General features: G+C 33.6%; 1 protein-coding gene across 11 annotated transcripts in view; it reads right to left on the bottom strand.

The window, feature by feature from the left end:
• FER (FER tyrosine kinase) overlaps nt 1-21,312 on the bottom strand; it is a 288,611-nt gene that overhangs the window by 146,307 nt on the left and 120,992 nt on the right. For 9 of the 11 annotated variants that reach the window (XM_069088134.1, XM_069088138.1, XM_069088139.1 and 6 more), the window contains 2 exons: nt 14,323-14,526; nt 3,258-3,380 (listed from right to left, as the gene is read on the bottom strand). In XM_069088134.1, coding sequence (XP_068944235.1) covers nt 3,258-3,380; nt 14,323-14,526 — 327 coding nt within the window. The remainder of the gene's footprint in view (nt 1-3,257; nt 3,381-14,322; nt 14,527-21,312) is intronic. The other 2 variants (XM_069088142.1, XM_069088143.1) reach the window with 1 other exon arrangement.

Here is a 21,312-nt window from a genome sequence, read left to right as displayed (position 1 = left end):
AGAAGTGGGTGTAATTGAGAGATGTTGCAAAGGTAAAATTGACAGGCCTTGCTAATAAACTGGATATGTGGGATAAGAGTGAGAAATCTATGATGACAAGCTGAGTTTGAGGGGCTGGGACGACAATGTTAACCTGGACAGTAATCAGTAAGTCAAGAGGGGAGAGAGACTTTGGGAAGAAAAACAAGAGTTCCGTTTTAGTAACTTCAAATGTGGTGAAAGGTAGAGATGGTGAGAAATATTCAGGAAAGTAGAATTCAGGAAGAAAGAATGAAAGAAGTCAAAGACTTGAAGATTACCCAGAAGCTTTATGTCTTTACATGATAAATTCTTTTTTAGAAAAGAGCTGGCAGGCCCTGGACATGATGGGCAACAAAAAATACCACAAATAACAAAACAGAAAATAGTAACAAAATTATTTGCTTTATTCAGGGTCATACTAAACAAGGTTGTTTTACAGAGCTAGAAAAAAAATGATACCCAAACTCAACAGGAGGCACAAAAGGTCAATAATTTCAGGGAAACAATGAAAAATATGGAAAAGTTAAGAGGCCTAGTAATGCCAGACCTCAAAAAGTATTATGGGAAGCAGTAATCACTGAAACAATTTGGTACTCATAAAAAACAGGAGATGATCAACAGAATAGATTAGGTTCACAACATCAAGAATCAAATGATCCTACTCAATAAATCCAAAGATCCCACTGGGTAAAGATTCACTATCTGACAAAAACTTCTGGGAAAACTAGAAAGCAGCCTAGGAGAAATTATGTTTAGACAAACAATTCACATCAAGATAAACTCCAAATGGATATAGGATTTAGATAGAAAAGGTCATATCATAAGCACATTAAAGGAAGAGGAGAGAAATTACCAGATCCATGGATCAAATAAGGGATAGAGAGGTCCACAGAAGCCACAACAGACAATTCTGATTACATAAAATTTAAGTTTTCAGAAATAAAACCCATTCAACTAGAAGTAGGAGAGAATCAGCTAACTGGGATGAGAGGGCTTTGTGCCAAGTTTTTTTTTCTGATAAAGGTCTCATTTTCTGATACATAAAGTATAGAGTTAAACTTATAGAAACAAGAGCCATTCTTTAATTGCTTGGTTAAAAAATAAGAATAGTTCTAAAAGTAATACAAACTATCAAAAGCCATATAAACATGTTTCAAATTACTAGCAATTACAGAAATACAAATTAAAGCAAATCTGAAATTCTATTTCATACCCATTGGATTAGGAAAGTTGACAAAAAAAGAAAATGACAACTGTTGGAGGGACTTTGGAAAAGTTTTAGCATCCTGTATTGATGGAGTAATCACATAAAACAAAATCATATTTTGAAATAGTCAAATGAATCTAAATAATATCAATCTCCAGAAAGTTAAAGAACTGTGATTTCTTCAAAATACACAGTCCACCTCTGCTAATGCAGATGAAAATTCCTTACAACTTTGTAAAATTATCTTTATGAGTTTTCGACTAAGGAAAAAATGATTTGATAAGACACAAGAAACTTGTGGAGACAGTACTAGACTCAATGTCTTTCTAGACTGGCAAAACTTCCTAGAGTTTGTGTTCTGTTGACATATTCTTCAAAAATATAGGGTCATTTCCATGCCACAATGTCATATCTATGTTAGATTTTAGTGAGGCCCTAAAGTATATAATAAACTCTTAGATCATTTTACTTTATTGGACAGAATGGAAAGAAAATAGAAAATATAGACCTCATCAAATCCCTCTATTTAAAACAGTATGCAATAAAGATGCACCATATTTCATGTAACAAGCATGCTTCCAGAGAAAAATAAATAAGAAAATTAGAAATATAAAATCAAATTTCTAAGGTGGGAAATAAACTTACTATTTAATCCTAGATCTATGTATCAAGCCTTAATCTCTCTCCAGAAATCCTGTATCACCACTGCCTATTAAATATTATCAACCACATGCCTCATGGGCATCTCACACTCAATATGTCTAAAAGAGAATCCATTATCTTTCCATCAAAACCATCTTCCTAATTTTCCTACTTTGATTGAGGGTACTACCATCCATCCAGATAATCAAGTTCGTGTTCTTGGAGTCATCTCTGTTTCTTCCCTTTTCTTCAGTAGTCTTGTGGATTCCACTTCTGCAATGGGTCTCATATCTATGCTTCCTTTCTACTCTAGTTCAGGTCCTCATAATCTCTCAAGTGGACTATTGAAACAGTCTCCTAAATGGTATCTCATCCTTCAGGCTCTTTAATCCATTCTAAAAAGAGTTATTGATAATCTAAAAACAAAGGTCTGAATATGTCACTTCTCTTAAGAAACTGTAGTGGGTTCCCTCTTTTCTTGAGGACAAAATACAAACCCCTTTCTTTGGAGTTAAAATTATTTCCCAATTTGGCTTCAAACTACTTCTCCAAACTTACTGCATATTACTCTCCCTCATACTCTACATACCAGACAAATTTACTTATTTGCTGTCCCTACACTTGAAATTCCATCTCCTATTTCTGAGCCTTTGCATAATAGGCTGTTTCTCTAACACCTGCCTACAATGCACCCCCTCCTCACTTCTTCCTTGTAGAATCCCTACCTTCCTTCAAAGTTCAGTTCAAGTGTTTTCTCCTACAGGAAGCCTACTGGGTGATTCCCCCAAACTGCTAAGTGACTCTCTCCCAGAAATTCCTTTTATTTACTGAGCTATAGCAATCAAGTAAACAATAAATATTTATTTAGTTCCAATTATAATGTATATTGTTTCCAACCTATAGAGTATAAGCTCCTTGAAGGCAGGAACTGTATCTTTTATTGTCATTGTTATCCTAGCGTCCATCACCATGCCTGGAATTAATAAATTAATTTATTAATAATTATTTACTGTAATTATATATCCTTCATATATAATTCACCTTCACCCAAGCAATTAATAAATATTTACTGAATCAATATCAGCAAGTCCTGATGTTACACTGGGAATGATAAATTTTGGTGTATTTTCAGAGTTATATTTAGCATACAACTGATGAATTATGTACATATTAGAAAGAATATTCAGGTAATCTGTACTCTGGTAATAACTGACAGGTGTATTATTTCAATGAATCTTGAAAATGGAGGTACTAACTGAATTAATAAGAGTATCACACAAAATTTAAAATTTGTCCTAAAGTTGACATTTATATCTGAAAATTGTATTTACCACATGAAAAGACACATATCAAGAATTTTTCTTTAAAAAAAAATAGATGAACATACCTTAAAAACAGGATTCTGCAGGACTACACCTGATTTCTTTGTAATGACTTGCTTTGTTGTGTAATGATGATCTATAAGTTGAGGAATATTTGTAAACCCAGTTCCTTCAAATCGATATAGATTCTGGGAAGGACAAAATTATATTTTTAGAAAATGAAATGCTACAGCCCCTGCTTTATAATGCCTAGATATGGAGCCCTTCTTTAGTTTGGGTTTAACTCAAACTAGAGGTGGTATGCTAAGAAAGGAGAAGGAACAAAAGTTAGCAAGAAGAATGTGGCTCTTACCCTAAATCAAGGTTGAGGATTCAACCCTCAGACCAGTGAGAGACCTGCAGCTAAGTAACCAGGGCAGGTAGCTCAGGACAAGGGGGAGTCTGCAGTTCTGTTCCTCTAAATCTGCAGAGTCTTCCAGCTAGGGAAGAGTAGCATTCTTCTGGCACTCCAAAATTTACAAGTCTTCAGTTACATTGCCTAGACCCAAACTAGAGCCAGCAGTTTACAAAGGACAGGGCAGGCACGTAAGGGTAAAACTGTCTAATATCAGATCATTCAGGTGCAGTGAAAATTTGTGATCCACTGCCTGCGCTGATTCTGAAATTCTTTAATAACATAGCACTTGATATCTGGCAAAAGTGGCATCAGGACTATAGAAAATACAAATCAGGAACATAAGACACATGATTCTTGCACATTATAAAGGCTTAATAACTGTATGTTATTACCTATGGTTAGGAATTCTCTTCAGAAGTATGTAGGGCCTAGGCCTAACACAAAGTCCCAATACAGAAAGTATGGCTGGAAGTATATATGAACAAAAAAATGACTCCAATAACAAAGAATGATTATGGTGCAAGGAACTTCCAAAACACAAAGCCAAAACAAAAGAATATCTTCAAAGAACCTGCAAGTAATGTCTCAAAAGAAAACATGGCTTAGTAATAATGAAGTCAACTAGAATTCATGGAAGAAATGAAGCAAGAGTTAAAAGTAATATCGTAAATATAATTGAAAGCATTCAGAGAAAGAAATGAAAAAGAAACAAGGGGTTATCAAGTAATGCTACCAAAAATATGAGGCCAAAACATTCTGCTGATCCTGGAGATCCCTCAAAGCTCCCTAAAATGAGATTTATGCACAAAAGATAAAGTAATTATAGGTGTCTTTACAAGTTAAGACAACAAGACCTCTAACTAAGTAACAACTCAATCAATTGACAACTAGAGAAAGCTAATCCCTGAGTGCTCATTCAATATCTCCATCCCCTTCAGTGCCTACATTCTGACAAGGATATATCTAGACTCACAGGGTCTTGCTCTGGAATCTATTCAGCAATCCCTTTGCTGCTGCAATAATCTGGCAAACACTCAGCTACTTTATTCACCTGACAATTCATGATTACAAGCAAAGAACCCACGTCTGATCTACCTGCATGTTCCTTATTCCCCAAGTGTAGAAGAAGGGCTTTGAGACTGACGGGCAATTGAAAACTGAAAACATGCTCTGATTGTTATGGAATCCCAATGTTGGGAAGAAGTGTTCAGCCAGATAATTAAAGAACACAGGAAACTAAGCAAGGTGCTAGCACCTATATGAGGCTCTCCTGGGCGTAAAGAAAAGAGAAACTGCATCCAAGGAAAGCCAGTTCTGTTCTTTCTCCACCTCTCAAATTTACTTGTAGCTGGGACTGAGGCTAGTGAAAAGTGAATTCCCTAGCATGGGAAGAGGACCAGATAGGGAATTCTCCCACAAAGGAGAAGGAATCAAAACCTAAACAATAAGAGACTATGAGAAAAGACTGAAATTACCAAAGATCATAGGAAGAAGAAAGTTCAATTTAAAACTCTGAGCACAAGCAGATAAGTCAACAAAGAAGCTATTAATAATATGAATGAAGACTGCCTCCAAATCACCTACATACATAAAAAAACTAAAAATAAATATTACAAAACAAAAGAAAATGAATTATACCTGATGAGGAAGAGAACCATGGGGATTTACAATAGAGCCCTGATCTACCACAGGATGTTCCCAAATGGTTCAAGAGAGGAATAAGAATCATTAAGAGGAGAAATTAAGGTTGACACAGCAGAAATGGCTGACAGAAAAGAAACACTTTAATCCACTATGGCAAATGTTATCGAAGGAATAAAAGAGAGAACTGAATGGGAATGAAAATACACAGAAGTGAAGGACAATCTAGAAGAAAAGAAGAAATACGCAATAAAGAATACATGTTCTCTATTCAAACAAACCATATTTATCTCAAAAACGAGATATACACAGACAACTTAAGAATCATGTCTCGCAAAAGAATATACCAAGTCAAAGAACCTGAACACCATGATTCAAGAAATACAATTTTTGGGGGGCGCAGTGAGTAGAGCGCCGACCCTGGAATCAGGATGACCTGAGTTCAGATCTGGCCTCAGACACTTAACACAAAAACTAGCCGTGTGACCTTGGGCAAGTCACTTAGCCGCAATTGCCCTCCAAAAATAACAAAAAAATAAAGTGTCAACAAAATTAAAAAGAAATACAATTTTCTAGAACTTCTGAACACAATAAAGTGCCAGTCCAAAGAATCCTAAGATCACATCCAGAAAAAGAATCACAACTCTGTTACAAATTCCAAAATACCTTGTGATTATAGTTAACAATTCCACTGAAAAATAAAAAAAATCTAAAAGTAACCAGGAGAAGGACTTTCAAATTTTAAAGGAGAAGAAATTTGAGTAACATTGGGCTATCCTGCTCTTGAAACTACAGAAGGGAATATAACAATGGGTTCTGAAGAATAAAGACACTGAAGCTGCACTACAAAATGACATACTTGCAAACCCGAGTCTAATTATCTTCTTGGTATCCAAACCTGTTTTTATCATTGTCAGGAGCTGTCCTCACTGATGAAAATGGATCCCCTTACTCTTTGCATGACAGGTAGATTTGCATTCTTTAGCTATTTGAAATGGAATTTTTCCTTCTTTCCTTCTGGATTTTGTTGGTAATGTATAGAAATTTCAAATTTCAATGTGAATTTATTTTATAGCCTGCAAACTTGCTAAATATATTGTTTCAAATACTGCTTAGCTGACTATCTAGGGTTTTCTAAGTATAGCACCAGCTGATCAGCAAAAAAAAAACTATACTTCGTGTCTCTCATTTATTTATGCTCATTCCAGCAACGTTTTTTTCTAATCTTGTTGCTATAGGTAGCACTAGCAGAACTACATCAAAAAGAAGACAGACCTGTTTTCCCTGAACTTACTGGAAAGTTCTCTAGTTTCTTCCCGTTACAAAAATGACTCATGTTACTAAACTTTTATTAAGGAAAACCCCATCATTTATTCCTATGATTATTAGGTTATTGCTGTTTTGTTTTTTTTCTTTTCTTAAAGCAATTGGGGTTAAGTAACTTGCTCAAGGTTACACGGCCAGGTGTTTCTGGGTGGGTGCTAAGTATCTGAGCACAGATTCTATCTCAGGTCATCCTGACTCTGGGGCCAGTGCTCTTACTCTCTGTGCTACCTGGCCGCCCCTAAGCAATTGGGGTTAAGTAACTTGCTCAAGGTTACACAGCCAAGTTATTTCTGGGTGTGATGCTAAGTATCTGAGCCTGGATTCGATCCCAGGTCATCCTGACTCTGGGGCCGGTGCTCTTACTCACTGTGCTACCTGGTCGCCCCACTGTTTTTTTTTTTTTAACAGAAATGGGAATTGTATTTTGTCAGATTTTTTTCTGCCTCTGCTGATATAATCACATAATTGTTGTTGCTCTTGTCATTAATATAACAAACTACATCTATAGTTCCTAATAATTAACACTAAATTCCTGGTATAAATCCTATTTGGTAGTTATATATTATCTTCATGATATGTTGCTCTAACCCCTTTGACTAATTTTTATTTAAATTTTTTCTATCTTCATTAGAGATAATGGTCTATAGTATTTTCTCTTTCTTTTGAATTTCCCTGGTTTAGTTAGCAAGATCATATCACATAACAGAAGGAAGTCCCTACTCTTCCAATTTAAGCAAACATATGTATAATTGTTCTATGACTTTTTGAAAAGATTTACTGAAAAATCCATCTATTTCTAGAGTTTTTTTCCTTTGGGAGTTCAATTATGATTTGGTCAATTTCTTTTTTCTAAGACTGGATTCTTTCAATTGTCTATATATTATCTGGTTAATCTGGACATTTTATATTTTTATAAATCTTCCGTTTCATTTAAGTGTTCAGTTTTGATGGCATATACTTTGTCAAAATAGTTTCTAATAGCCTTTTTTTTTTTTTTGGTAAATTTCCCTTTTTCATTTTTTATACTGGTAATTTGTTTATCTTCCTTCTTTTTTTAATTAAATTACCAAATGATTTATATATTTTCTTTTTTGTTTAAGCTGCTATATATTTATTTATTAATTCAATTTTTTACTAAAAATTTCATAATCTCTGATCTGATAGGTTTTCTATTTTGGTGCTTCAAATTTTTAAAATTTGTTGGTTTTCAATTTGTTTTAGTTGCATGTATGCTTTACTCATTTATTCTTTTTCTCTTTTACTGTTGGAAATGTTTCAAATTACAGATTTCCCCTTATGACTGCTTTGGTTGCATTCCTCAAATCTTGGTATGTGGTCTCACTATAATAATAATAATAGTTATTATTATTATCTTTAATGAAATTATCTATCATTTCTGTGAACTGTTCTTACCCCTACTAATTCTTTGAGGCTCTTTGAGGCTCCAGGTGACTTTTAACTGTTTCTTCAACGGCCTCTTACTGAAGAGTCAATAAAGATGTGTTTAATATTTTTACTTTTTTGTATTTCTTTGAGGTTTTTATGACCCAAATACACAGTCAATTTTTGTAAATATGCCAAGGACAACAGAGGAATAAAATTCATTCCTATTTATTCCTGTTCAATAATTGCTAGAGTTCTATCATATTTAACTTTTCTAAAATTCTATTTGGGTCCTTAAATTCTTACTTGTTCATTTTTTGCTTAGACTATGTAGGTCTGAAAGTTACATTGAGTCCTCCCCTCTCTCCGTTACAATTTTGATATTTTTGCTTGTTACTCACTTGTCTTTTACTTGAAATATTTAAATGCTATACCATTCATAGCCTATATCTTACATACTGAAATTAATTCATTGTCCATGGTATCTTTATAGTTTCCCCATTCTTCTCTATTAATCAAGTCTATTTTAGCTTTTGTCTTGTTTGTAAGCATGACTGCAACATTTAAAGTTCTTTAAATAACTTTAAAGTTCTACTAAAGCATAACAAATTTTGTGCCAGTGTTTTTATGCCTCAAGTATGCTTATTATAAACAATATACTATTAGAGTCTCATTTCTAATCTAATTTGAAATCCTCTAGAACTGCAGCTACATACACACACTCACATATACAGAGAGGGGAAGGGAAAGAGGGAGACAGGGAGGAGAGAGAGAAAGAGAGAGACAGAGACAGACAGACACAGAGAGAGACAGAGAGAAGAATACTGGATATTGTATTCATGATAGCTATTTGCAAATACTTGAAGGACTATCATGTAGCAAAAAGATTAGACTTACTCTGTTTGACTAGAGCAAAGAAATAGAACTAAAGGAAAGACGTTTGCAAAGAAACTTGTTTCAGTTAACATCAAATTGAGAAAGAAGAAGGTCTCCATGTAATCCAAAATATCTAAAGCAGGAGTTTTTGACATAAGAAAAAGATTCTCAACAATTGGGGAATGGCTAAACAAATCGTGGCATATGAATGTAATGAAATATTACTGTGATGTAAGAAATGATATTTGTGATGAATAGAGACTGACATGGAAAGATCTCCATAAATTGATGCAGTATGAAATAAGCAAAACTAAAACATATAAGAACAATGACATTTAAAAATCACAATTAAATTAATAAAATTGTAAAGATCAAACTTGACTACATGAAGACATGTAAGAGGACATCCACAATCCATCCTTTCATTGAGGTCAGAGGGCCACAGACTGTATACATATTGCGCATGATTTTGACTTTTCAAAGTATTGATCCACTGTGTTGATTTTTTTTTCCTGAAAAAAGTACTATTTCCTATAAGGTATGGCCCTCTGTGAGGGTAGGACACTTGAGATAACTATGATATCTAAGAAACAAAAAATAAATAAAAACTTACTTAATGAAGAATTTGTGCCTATGCTGTTTAAGGTAAATGTCTTAAAAGTTCATTAGATAAAAACTGCTGCACACTATCAAAAATAACCACAAGATTTATTCAGAAAGCTTTCAATAAAATATTTCATCCTAGATTTTAACTGGCAGCACCCATATTGTTTGAAATAGGATCATCTGTGATACCACAAATTTTTCAAGTATAAATGAAGAAATTACAAATTAATAATCTTACATTGTTTCCTTCTATAAACTGAACACACAAATGCTAATATATAATTTTACACTGCATTCTAATTACTATTTTATAACAGTAAAAAAGCTACCCATATTTATGTGAACGTCTTCAGGCCAAATGAAAATTTCTGTAAACTTTAAAAAAATGTTCAATATTATTTTTTTTCCTTAAATAAAACCATTAAATGATGGTAAATGATAGAGAACCAACATTTAGTACTGACCTACTTATTGCTATTATATTGCTACCTCTTTCACAGTCAAAATCGTGAGCTAAGAAGCTAACAAAGAAATCAATCAGTCAATAAATATTTATTAAACATCTACTATTTGCCAGGCACTGGTGTACAAAAAGTGGCAAAAGACAGCCCCTGCCCTTGAGGAGCTTGCAATCTAATGAGGGAAACAACATGCAAGCAAATATGTACAAAACAAGTTATAAATAGGAAATAAATAAGAGCGGAAAGGCACTAGAATTAAGGAGTTGGAAAAGGCTTCCTGTAGAAGATGAAATTTTCATTGGGACTTAAAGAAAGTCCAAGGAGGTCAAGCAGAGGAGGGACAGAGTTCTAGGCATGGGAGATAAAGGAGAGAAAATGCTCAGAGTCTCTGAGAGATGGAGTAGAAAAGCTAAGAGACTGCATACATTTGGGAAGTAAGCTGTAAGAAGACAGGAAAAGGTAGGGAGGTGCAAAGTTATGAAGGAAGGGCTTTGAATGCCAAACAGAGGATGTTGTATTTGATCCTGGATTGACAGAAAGTCACTGGGAGTTACTGAGTAGCAATGACATGGCTGGACTTATGCATTAGGACAATCACTTTGGAGGCTGAATGTAGGATAGATTGGAAAGGGGAGAGAGTTGAGGCAGACAGACTCACCAGTGAACTATTGCAACAGTGCAGGAATGTGATGATGTGGTAGGAGTGTGAGAAGAGAGAAGTGGGTGTATTTGAGAGGTGTTACAAGAATGAATAGTTCTATATAGGGTATTTCAAAAAGTCTTAGCATAATTTTAATCTACTAAAGCTTAAACTCTTTAAGCTTAAAACTGCACTAAGACTTTTGGAACACTGTATCATAGAACACTGAACTTCACAAAATGAAAATAAAATAAACTCTTTAGCTCCAAATGATCTCTCTTGACACTCTTGTCTTTTCTTTCTCTATATGCTTTTCCTTGATAATCTCATTCTCCTGTTATTTCTATCTCTGCACTGATTTCCACCTGCCTGCAAAACATCTCCATCCATACACCTTGGGAAACTTCTAATTCAACTAAAGGCAACTCAGTGGAACAGTGGATAAAGCAGTGGGCCTGGAGTCAGAACAACCTGAATTCAAGTTCAGTCTCAGACACTTACTAGGTAAGTGACCTTGGCAAGTAACTTAACCTCTGTCTCTGTTTCCTCAACTGTAAAACGGGGATAATAGCATGTTTGCTAGAATTATTGTGAGGATCAAATGAGATAACAGTTGTAAAGCGCTTAACATAGTACCTGGTTACATACCATAACATACATAACATAGGCAGTTAATAAATGCAAACCCTTTTCTTCTCTTCCTTTCAACTTTCCTAAACTGAACTTACCATCTTCTTTCCAAAGATTTTCCTTCCTTTCAAAATCTTTATTTCTGAAAATTCCCATCCTCCCTCTCCAGCTATAAACCTCAGGGTCATCTTGATTCTTTCTCCATGCTGTATCCTGTCAGTTCTTAAAATCTGTTGATATCTGCCCTCTTCTTACCACACATGCCATCAAATTAGTTCAAGTCCTTATTACCTCTTACTTCAAATATTATAATAGTTTCATTTGTGTTGAGGCATTACAGCAGTGAGAGCTGTGACCTTTTGAGTTCAAATGCTGCCTTTGATATTTACTCTAACCAAGGTGGAGTCACTTAACCATTCAGAGCCTCTGTTTTCCTCATCTATATAATGTGGATCAGAATATTCATACTACCTTTTTCATACAGTTGTTTTGAGAAAAGTGCTTAATAAATATTGGTCTTAATAAATATTAGTCATGAAGACTAGTATTGTGTTGTTTTTCAGCTCTGTATTAGCAGGCTGTACACAGCACTTCACATATAGAGTTCTATTTTTTGCTTTTTGGAGGGCAACTGGGGTTAAGTGACTTGCCCAATGTCACATGGCTAGTTTTTGTGTTAAGTGTCTGAGATTGGATTTGAACTCAGGTCCTTCTGATTCCAGGGCCAGTGCTCTATTCACTGTGCCACCTAGCCACCTCATATTGAGTTCATTTGAAAGTTAATATAATTTAGCTAATTGAACAGCCTAACTTCCCAAGAAAAATCTTTGTTGAATGGAATTTAATTACTTGATCGGGCCAACTATAGAACCTAATAATATCAATGATTGGGTGGCTGAAAACCTGTGAATTTCACTGAAATGTACGAATACATCACCAGTAGACATTTCAACAAAATTTCAATGACAAAGGGCAAAAAGTTCAAAATAAAATGTTTTAAAAATAAACTTCCAACATTAGCCCTCTTAATTCAACTTAATTCAAATTTATTGGATATTAGCCCTCTTAAACAGGGTTATCAGAAAGAGGTTTGCTATAGTGGAAAAAGGTTGATTTGTAGTCAGAGAACCTGGGTTTGATATCAGACATGGCTATTTAATATCAGGGTTAGCTGAAGTAACTAAGTTTCCTCAGCTACAAAATAAGAAGGTTGAAAGAGAAGTTCTCTAAAATTCCTTTCAGATGCTGTTAGTGTAATTATTATTTACATGTCTGTATTTCCCACATACTAGTTCGAATCATCACATCTATATCTGAACTTACATCAGGCATCCTTAGCAAATAGCTTAGCAGATAATTAACTGAAAAGCCCTTTAAGGTTTGCTAGGTGATTTATATATTATCTCATTTAATCCTCATAAAAGTTAATATTATTATAATATGCTATATTGTTATCATATTATGAATTTGTGATGTTATTGTTATTCCCATTTTACAGACGAGAAACCTGGGGCTGAAAGAAGTTAGGCAACTTGACCAGGATCATAACATACCTATTAAAGGCCTGAGACAGAATTTGAAATCAGGCTTTCCTGACTTCATGTCCAGTGCTCTATGATTAAGCCACTTAGATGTATCTAATAATCATAGAAAAATTGTCATCATTGTTGTTTTTATTTACTCTCAGACCAGTTTCTTTAAATATTTTTAAAAGAAGTAATTTAGTATATATAAGAAAATTTTTAAAAACAAGCATTTAGTTTGCTTCATGGGTCATGGTTTGGTCTACTAAAAATCTCATACCATTTATTGATAATAAAAAACAAAAAAAGCTTTAAAAAAAAAACCCTGCCAATGATACTGCTATGGCCATGAGGAAGGACACCACTGTTTCTGAGTAAAATGCAGGACTTCTTGTTCTTGTCTAAATGAGAAAGGATGCAGATATACCCTTATTACATCTAAAATACATGGCTGATTTATGGCTGCAGACAGAATATAAATATCCAAGTTCAGATAGAACACAAAGATTAATAACTATCATAAAACAAAGCCGGTCATATAGAATGACCTGAAAGGCAACTTTCTATGTAAATATATCTCTGATCAGCCTGTGATTTATTAGCTCAATGGCTTTCATCAAAGAGCTACACAGGGTAAAGGTAGATAGGGTAGTTTTATTCTATTCCAAGGATAAAAACTATAGCACCAACATAACAGATACTCATTTTACATTCAAACAAATTCATTTAATTCAGCATAAAACATATTAATTAAGTGCTTACTGTGTAGAACACTATAATGAACTCTAGGAAAAATACAAAGATAAATGATATAAGAAGCACAATGGTATAATGATGGTGAAATAGAAAGAAAAATGGACTGACCTGAAGATGGCAGAAAAAAAGGATACAGACAAATTCAACCATCTTTACCAAAACCTCCAAAATATTAAGAAATGTTCCACATGAAGCTAACGAAATTAAAGGAGATAAAATAAAGGAAATTCAAGGAAAAGAAACACAAGAAAGGAAAAGGAAAGGGCAGGAAAAGAAGAAAGCCATCAAGTGGCTACAGTATTTCTCTTCATCCCATGGCATAAGGCTGAGAGGCTTTGAAATTAAGACTGGGTGGGCTGACGTGGATGATATTTCCTGGCTGGTGTTTCCAACCTATATCTAAGGTTTGAATGAGAGATGAAGTACAGTGATTCAAGAAGTTATTGAATCAAGTTAAATCTGGAAATAATTAACAGGTGACAGGGCCTTCACCAGCCATTGGTAGCAGTCACCCCCTAAGCAGAAGTATAATCAGAGACCTTCAACTCCTAATAATGGAAGCTGAGAAGGTAAAATTTCATGGGGATAAAAAATAGCAGAGAGTTTGAGGAAAAGACATTGCATAATAAAACTCCTAACACAATTAAGAAAGGATGTGGATACAGCATGGATATAAAATGTTAGTGAAATTGTAGGACATCATTTTTAATTGTTATGAAAAAGAATTAAAATTGCCTTAGAATGATTATTCTACATGGGTGCCTGGTATTTATTAAAACTCATTTTGACTCCAATATTGCTACCTAGTGTTAATATAGGAATTTATTAGAAACTACCCATTACTATTTTATTTCTTTATATTAAAATAAACAAACTACAACACCAACATACATCAGCAAACTGTATAATAAAGTGTCTTCGTTGTCCATCTGAAAACACAGACAGGACATATTCACCAGGTTTCCCGTGACTCTCCCGAACCAAGAAGTCTCCTTGTTGCTTTAAGAGTTCCTGTGCTTCTATTCTGGGAATTGCACCATGGTACCAGTCCTGTTCTACCAATGGCTTGTCACTTGCTGATATTACATCACAGAACTTGAATAAACATTAAAGAGAAAAATAAATTAGAAGTAATAATGTTGAAGCTTTTTTCATTACAATAAGTAGAAACATTTAATTTGTATTTTTCTTGATGGCCTAAAACTACCCAGATGAATATATTATAATTTTCAGAACAAGAGTGACTAGTTTACATATTTATTTTTATCTAAACAAAATACTTGGAGTTGAAATGAATCTCAGAGGTCATCTACTCCAATCCCTTCATTTTATAGATGAGGAAACTGAGACCAAGAAAGGTTAAGTGACTGGCCCAAAGTCACAAAGTCCTGTAGAAAGTTAGTAGAGCTAAGATACAAACTCAGGTACTTTGTAAATCCTGTACTCTTTCTACTATAAAATGCTGCCTCCATTTTTTAACAGACAGCTTCAAAAACGGTCAATTTGTATTTTTGTAAGATAATTCTAAGAAATCCTATACTTTTAAAACTCTGCGCACAAAAAGTCAAAAAGTATATGGAAGAGTAATACCATTATAACTGATTTTGATCATTTGATATTACAAACTACAAAATTAGATTCCTAACATATAAATACAAAAATGAATATCAAAGGTATGCATCATAATACACATTTTATTTTTACTTTAAATAAAGTATTTATTATTTTTATATAGTCGGTTCAATTTATTGTATTGTCTATTATCTATATAATTCCAAGGTCAAGTTTTCCTGTCAACTGCAAATCCCAGACTTTATCTATTGCTGCTTTTAGAGGTGTCATTCCTCTGTCTTGTCATGGATTCACCACTGTTTTCATCTCTATCAAGATTTCTTCTGTTGCCAACTCTACAATATGTTTCCTTTCTTACAAAGCTATTGACTAAAACCAGAAAAAAAATATTGTACATGAAAAACCTGAACGGTTCTTATGCCAAGCTTCAGAAATTGTTATCAATGCCTGGAAGATAGGGCCGCAGATAAAAAAAGTAAAATGTCTCTGATCTTATACAGATACTAAGATATTAAGATAGCCAAGAGTTGAAACCACTTTCTTGATGTATCTCTAATTTCCTGGTATATGGAATCTTATATTTTCTTGCAAAAAGCAAAAGAATTAAAATTTTTTATATAGTTAACTGAAGGAATATGTCATAGTAGACAGAGACCTAGTCTTTTTTTTTGGAGGGCAGGGCAATTTCGGTTAAGTGACTTGCCAAAGGTCACATGGCTAAGAAGTGTTAAGTGTCTAAGGCCGCATTTGAACTCAGGTTTTCCTGACTCCAGGGCCGGTGCTCTATTCACTGTGCCACCTAGCCTCCCCAAGACCTAGTCTTGAATCCAGGATGTCTAGGTTTCAAATTCCACCTCTAACATATACTGGCTGTGTAACTGGAATTGGAAAGTCACTTAACCTCTCACTCTCCTAGGCATAAGACTAAGTGGCAGAAAAAGTGCCTACCTAAATTAGTAGAGGGAATTTTCTCATTTAAGAGTTCTCTATATCACTGAAATGATGTATTGACATCTATGCCCTACCCTCATTTACATATATTCATATATGTGAAAAGCTTTTCAGCTTTCATATATACCTACATGTGACTAAACACAAATCACTCAACCTTTCAATATCCCAAAACAACTCTCAAAGACTAAGCTGGAGAGGATTTGTAGGTTTGCATGAGTAAATAAATTTTGACATTTGGAAGTCACTGACACAGATGAAATGGTTCAGACTGAACCTCTCATCCCTCTCCTCCACACTGTATAACCTGACCTCTCCCCATACATATAGCCATTTTTTCCAAAAAAACATTCCAAGTGTGAATGAGACAGCTTAGAGTAACATTTTCAGGTCCTTAGGATGCATGAAGAATAAATTTCCATCAATTGTAATATGTAAATAATATATATGATTAATAGATAATTAAGTTATATAATATCTAATATATATTAATGATTATAGTAATAGATAATTAAGTTCTATAACATATCTAATAAGTGAAAGGAAAAGCTAATCTCAATTATCTTTGTTAGTGCAAAACTGAGGAGCATCACGGAGACTTTAGAACTGTAAACATGGGGCCTCTGGGCTAAACTTCGCCTAAAGGACAGCACAGTATAGTGGAAAGAGCACTGAGTGAGAAAACTTGGGTCAAAGGCCCTGCTTTGGAAATTACTCCTAGTTAACATTAGGCAAGTTATATTAGTCTGTCTGAAACCCAGTTTCCTCACCTGTAAAATAGAAATAATACCTATTCCCTCATATCATCATTTCCTCATAAAATTCTTATTAAAATGATAAAAAAAATTTTCTCAATTACATGTAATAACAATTTTAACAACTGGTTTTTCTTTTTGAGTTCCAGATTCCCTCCCTGCCCCGCCTTGAAAAGGCAAAGCAATTTGATATAGATTATATATTGCACCATTTCTGATAACCAAAATCAATTAGAATGTTTCCCCAAGGAATCAACGTTTTCCATCTGAAAAGTGCAACAAAACTTATATTTACTTAGTTACAGAAATATTCAATATAGTATATTATAGAAAATGTACTTGAAACTCTACTATAAGTTTATGAAATCTTTGGTTCAAAATGTTTCAAGTATAGAAGAACTGCTGTACAAAATATTTTAAGTACAGAAATATAGCTGAGGGTTTCTACAAAGCTCTTCTGACATAATATATATCAATTTGGCCTTTAATGAAGTTATCAAAAAAGTTATCAACTTAGTCACTGGGTCTGGGCCATTTCTACTGCATGGAAAAGGCACATGGTTTTTAAAAAGTCTAAGAACTATGCCCAATAAGGATCCCACAGGAAACCTAAGTTTTGTGCTATCTACTACCCTTTAAATAATATTCATGAGCATTCATGACTAGATATTGAGGGACTTGGGGTTTTAACAGGTAAAAAATTCCTAGAATACTACTAATTATACATTTATAATTCCTTTTAATTGGATTTATATCTCTAAATACTAAAGATTCAACTGAGATTTTAATATCTTTCTCTAACTTGATTTTGTGGTTCATTATATAACATGCTTTCAAGTGAAACAAATTACCCATATAAACTTTACTTATTTTCCTTTAAAAATGATGAAGAATTACAAGTCTTTTTATTGTTAATGAAAAAAAAGGAACTAGTAATTACTTTAATTACCATCTTTTAAATGAATGGTATTTCTATATTTTTTCATCCCAACTAAATTCTTCAATTTGAAAAATGATGATAAACTTAATATTAAATACAAATCTAATTCAAGTTTTTGGCAAACACATCTAACTAAAATAATTTTAATGAATAAAATGTACCTGTTCAATCATTCCTTCTTTCTACATCATGTTAATTTGTCAATTTATTCTCATTTACTTTTCTTGTTACATTGTATTAATGTTTATTCTGTTCTTTTTGGTTGTTCTTTAATGCCTCAGTTTGTTAATATAGTCATCAAGTACATTTTAAAATGGAAAATTGGTTATAAGTCTATCAAAAAGTCTATCTATTGATATTATTTTTAAAAATGTATCCAAGGAATATCCAAAGAAGTCAAAGAACAACCAGCAGCCTAGAAAAGGATGGAACACTGAGAGCTTTACAAATGGGAATACTATAAATGTATTTGTAACTGAATAACTTGTAAGTGATATAAAGTTCAGAATTCTAAGGGGTAGGGTTTCCAAAAATGATTAAATATGTTACTTTTCCCCCAAGTTTTACTTATGTGTTAGATCCCATTAAAATGTTATTTTCATAAAGGTAACTAAAATGAAAAGATTCTAAGCTCAGCCAATGATTCATTACAATAGGTTTTGGAAAAATTTGGCCAACAAAATCACTAAAACAAATAATTCAGTATAACTTTTTCCTTTTTTTTTTTTTTTTTGGCAAAGAAATGAAATGTGGTGCAGTGGAAAGCACACTGGAATTGGAGCCAGAGGATATGGATTTGATTTCTGATTCTTCTACACACCGCACCACCTGTGGCAACACAAGGCAAGGCCTTTCATCTCTCCTGACCTCTGTTTCCTTATCTGTAAAATGAGGGGCTGGTCTACGTGACCTCTAAATTCCCTTCCAGCTCTAACTCTATGTTCCTATGAAAAATGCATACAAAAAAAAACCAAACCAACAAAAGCAGTAATGTCCTAGGCTCAGACATTTATTTGCCTTTGTCTTTCTAACCATATTCTAGTTTGGGTTGGCAGAAGTACTATGGCATAACAGAAGGAACACAGGTTTTCTCTCTAAGGACCCGTGTTCAAATCCTCATTCTGCTACTTACTATCTCTGTAACATTAGGCATGTCACTTCATTGAAATCCTTAGCTTTAAAATGGAAGGGCAGGGGAGGTAAATTGAGATGATCTCTAAGATCTCTTTCTTCCTTAAAACCTATGATCTGGAATTCTGAAGAGGAGCTGTACACACTGGAAAAGGGTTGACACCTAGTAGCAATTTCAAAGTTCACTTAGATCAATAGTTCTTTAATCAGGGCTATTGCAAAATTTTCTTCTAGGACAAGGATCTTGCCATCTTATTTTAAGAGGGGCAATGACAAACTGCCATATATTTTTTTTAAAAAGCCAGGATATTAAGAGGGTCCTAAATGACAGAGAAGGAAAGATTCAGAGGGAATTCTACTGCTATGCTCAAATATTTAAAGTGCTTCTACCTGAAAAAGAAATGAGACTTATCCTATCTCTCTAAAGGGCAGAAGTGGGACAACTAGCTCAAAGGATCATAGATTTATAGTAGGAAGGAATCTTAGGGCATCTAGTCCAAAACCCTCATTTTACAGATGAGGAAACTGAGGTCTAGAGAGGCCAAACAACTTGTCCAAGGTCACACAGATAGTAAGCCACAGTTCACAGTCTAACCAAGTTCTTCTGAATCCAACTCAGGGTTCTTTCCATTGAACTAAATGGTAGAATAAGGGATTTAAACTTCTGATATAGAAGGATTTTCTCTCAGAAATGCCCAAAAACAGAATTAGTGAGTCTTCTCCCATAGGAAGTATTCCTAAACTAGGAAGGAAGTTTGATTAGATGACCTCTAAATTCACTTCCAACTCGAAGATTCTTGCTTTTTATATATAGCAAGTAAATTTTACTTCTATCATTGTGGGAATGTATAATCACTTTTTTTGCTAATTAGTTTCTGCTGGGAAGGAAGACTTAAGTGGCCACTATCCCAATAAATCAGACTCTTTCTTAAATAAAGCTAAAGGCTCAAAGCTGTTGTTCATCCTGGGCTAAAGTTTATGTGGATTTACACAAAGTGGAGGGGTTCTACCTTCATCCCTGACCAACTTAGATTTGCTTCTCTATTACCATCTTTGAAATAGAATTTTTGGAAATATTCACTTCAATAGAATCCTATGTATTTTGAGGTTAGTAATAATAGGATTTAACCTGTATGTAAGAAATATTATTCAGAATCATTAGTCCTAAGTGCTCTTAAAATGTCCACAAAGTGCCCAAATGTTTATTATCACATACATAATCTGGAAAATTCTTTTGGGCAAAGTAACTGAAACTTTGTTAATGTTATAATCCTATGTTCACACTTTAAAAAAAGAAGTTTTCCTCTTCTACTAATCTGGTCTTTGAATGATTATTTTCTTAATGAGGCTAACTGTCACAAGACAAGGCAGAATAAAGCAGGCAACTAAAGAATCTAGTCAACACCAAGGAATAAATGGGAAGCACAATTGGAGAGCAACCAACTTTCTATTTGGGGGATGGGCTGGGTAGCCAATGCAGGGGGCAAGGAAGTGGGGTGAAGAGGCACATTACCTATTCTAAAATATTCTGGTGAATGACCAAAAATTTAATAAAGAAATCAGTCTTTATCACAGTTTAATAGAAAAGGTAAATACCCTTTTGAAAGACAAATTGCTAAAAAGTTAAGTCTTGAAAATAAAGATCCAAATTTTATAGAACAGTATGGAAAAGAATTCAAGTAAAATTCCCTATGAAATTCAACCAAAAAAATCAAATTTCAAAGCTTACTTAAATAATGATTATTTTTCAGTCCTTTATCTGGACTTAATATTGGATCAATTACTTCTTGGCATATCATGAAATTCTAAAATAGAAAAAAAAATCACTTTACTTAAAAAAATTAATGCTACACAGAATTCCTAGAAGAATTTGGAAGGGTTGAGTAATCAAATATAAAGTGGTGTGAGAATTCTAGGAATGTGAAGGAACTGCAGGTTGAGGAATAAGAAAGTGACTCATGAAGCCAAAATTATATTTAAGGAAAAGAAAATCAATCAGTTTAGGATGGTGATAATATTGCAAAACCAAACTATCTGGTTCAATAATTATATGCATTAAAGTACAAAAGAAGTTATGAAATTCTTAGTAGCAATAAAAAAATATGAAAAAATAAGAACATGGACCTGAAATTTTTAAATGGTTCAATTTTAGACAGTAAAAATTAATAAAGGAGGCAAACTGTATAGCTATCAGGAACTTTCTAAACAACCTGTCCTTGGATAGGGACAACAATTAGCAAAAATAATTGAAAGATTTATTTATATTCCTATTGTCAACTAGCTCTGTTTTCTTAATTAGTGCCTATCAGGCTATTCATTACTGTGAAACATTAATATTTCCTATATAAGTATAGGAAATGAAAGTGGAAGCTCTGAAGTTAAACAATTATTATTATTGTTACATGTGACAGAAATATTCAATGAACTTTTATTCATCTTTGTTGCCAAATGTTCTTCCTTGTTGCCGACATTATTCCCTTCTAGTCTTTAAGATAAAGACTATTTAGTATATGTTAGGAAGCAAAATTAAAA

This window comes from Petaurus breviceps, unplaced genomic scaffold (assembly GCF_028583685.1).
Source record: "Petaurus breviceps papuanus isolate PSGF00001 unplaced genomic scaffold, PetGlider_PUasm1.0 184, whole genome shotgun sequence".
Taxonomy (NCBI): Eukaryota; Metazoa; Chordata; class Mammalia; order Diprotodontia; family Petauridae; genus Petaurus; species Petaurus breviceps.
This window is presented reverse-complemented; position numbering and strand designations above follow the sequence as displayed.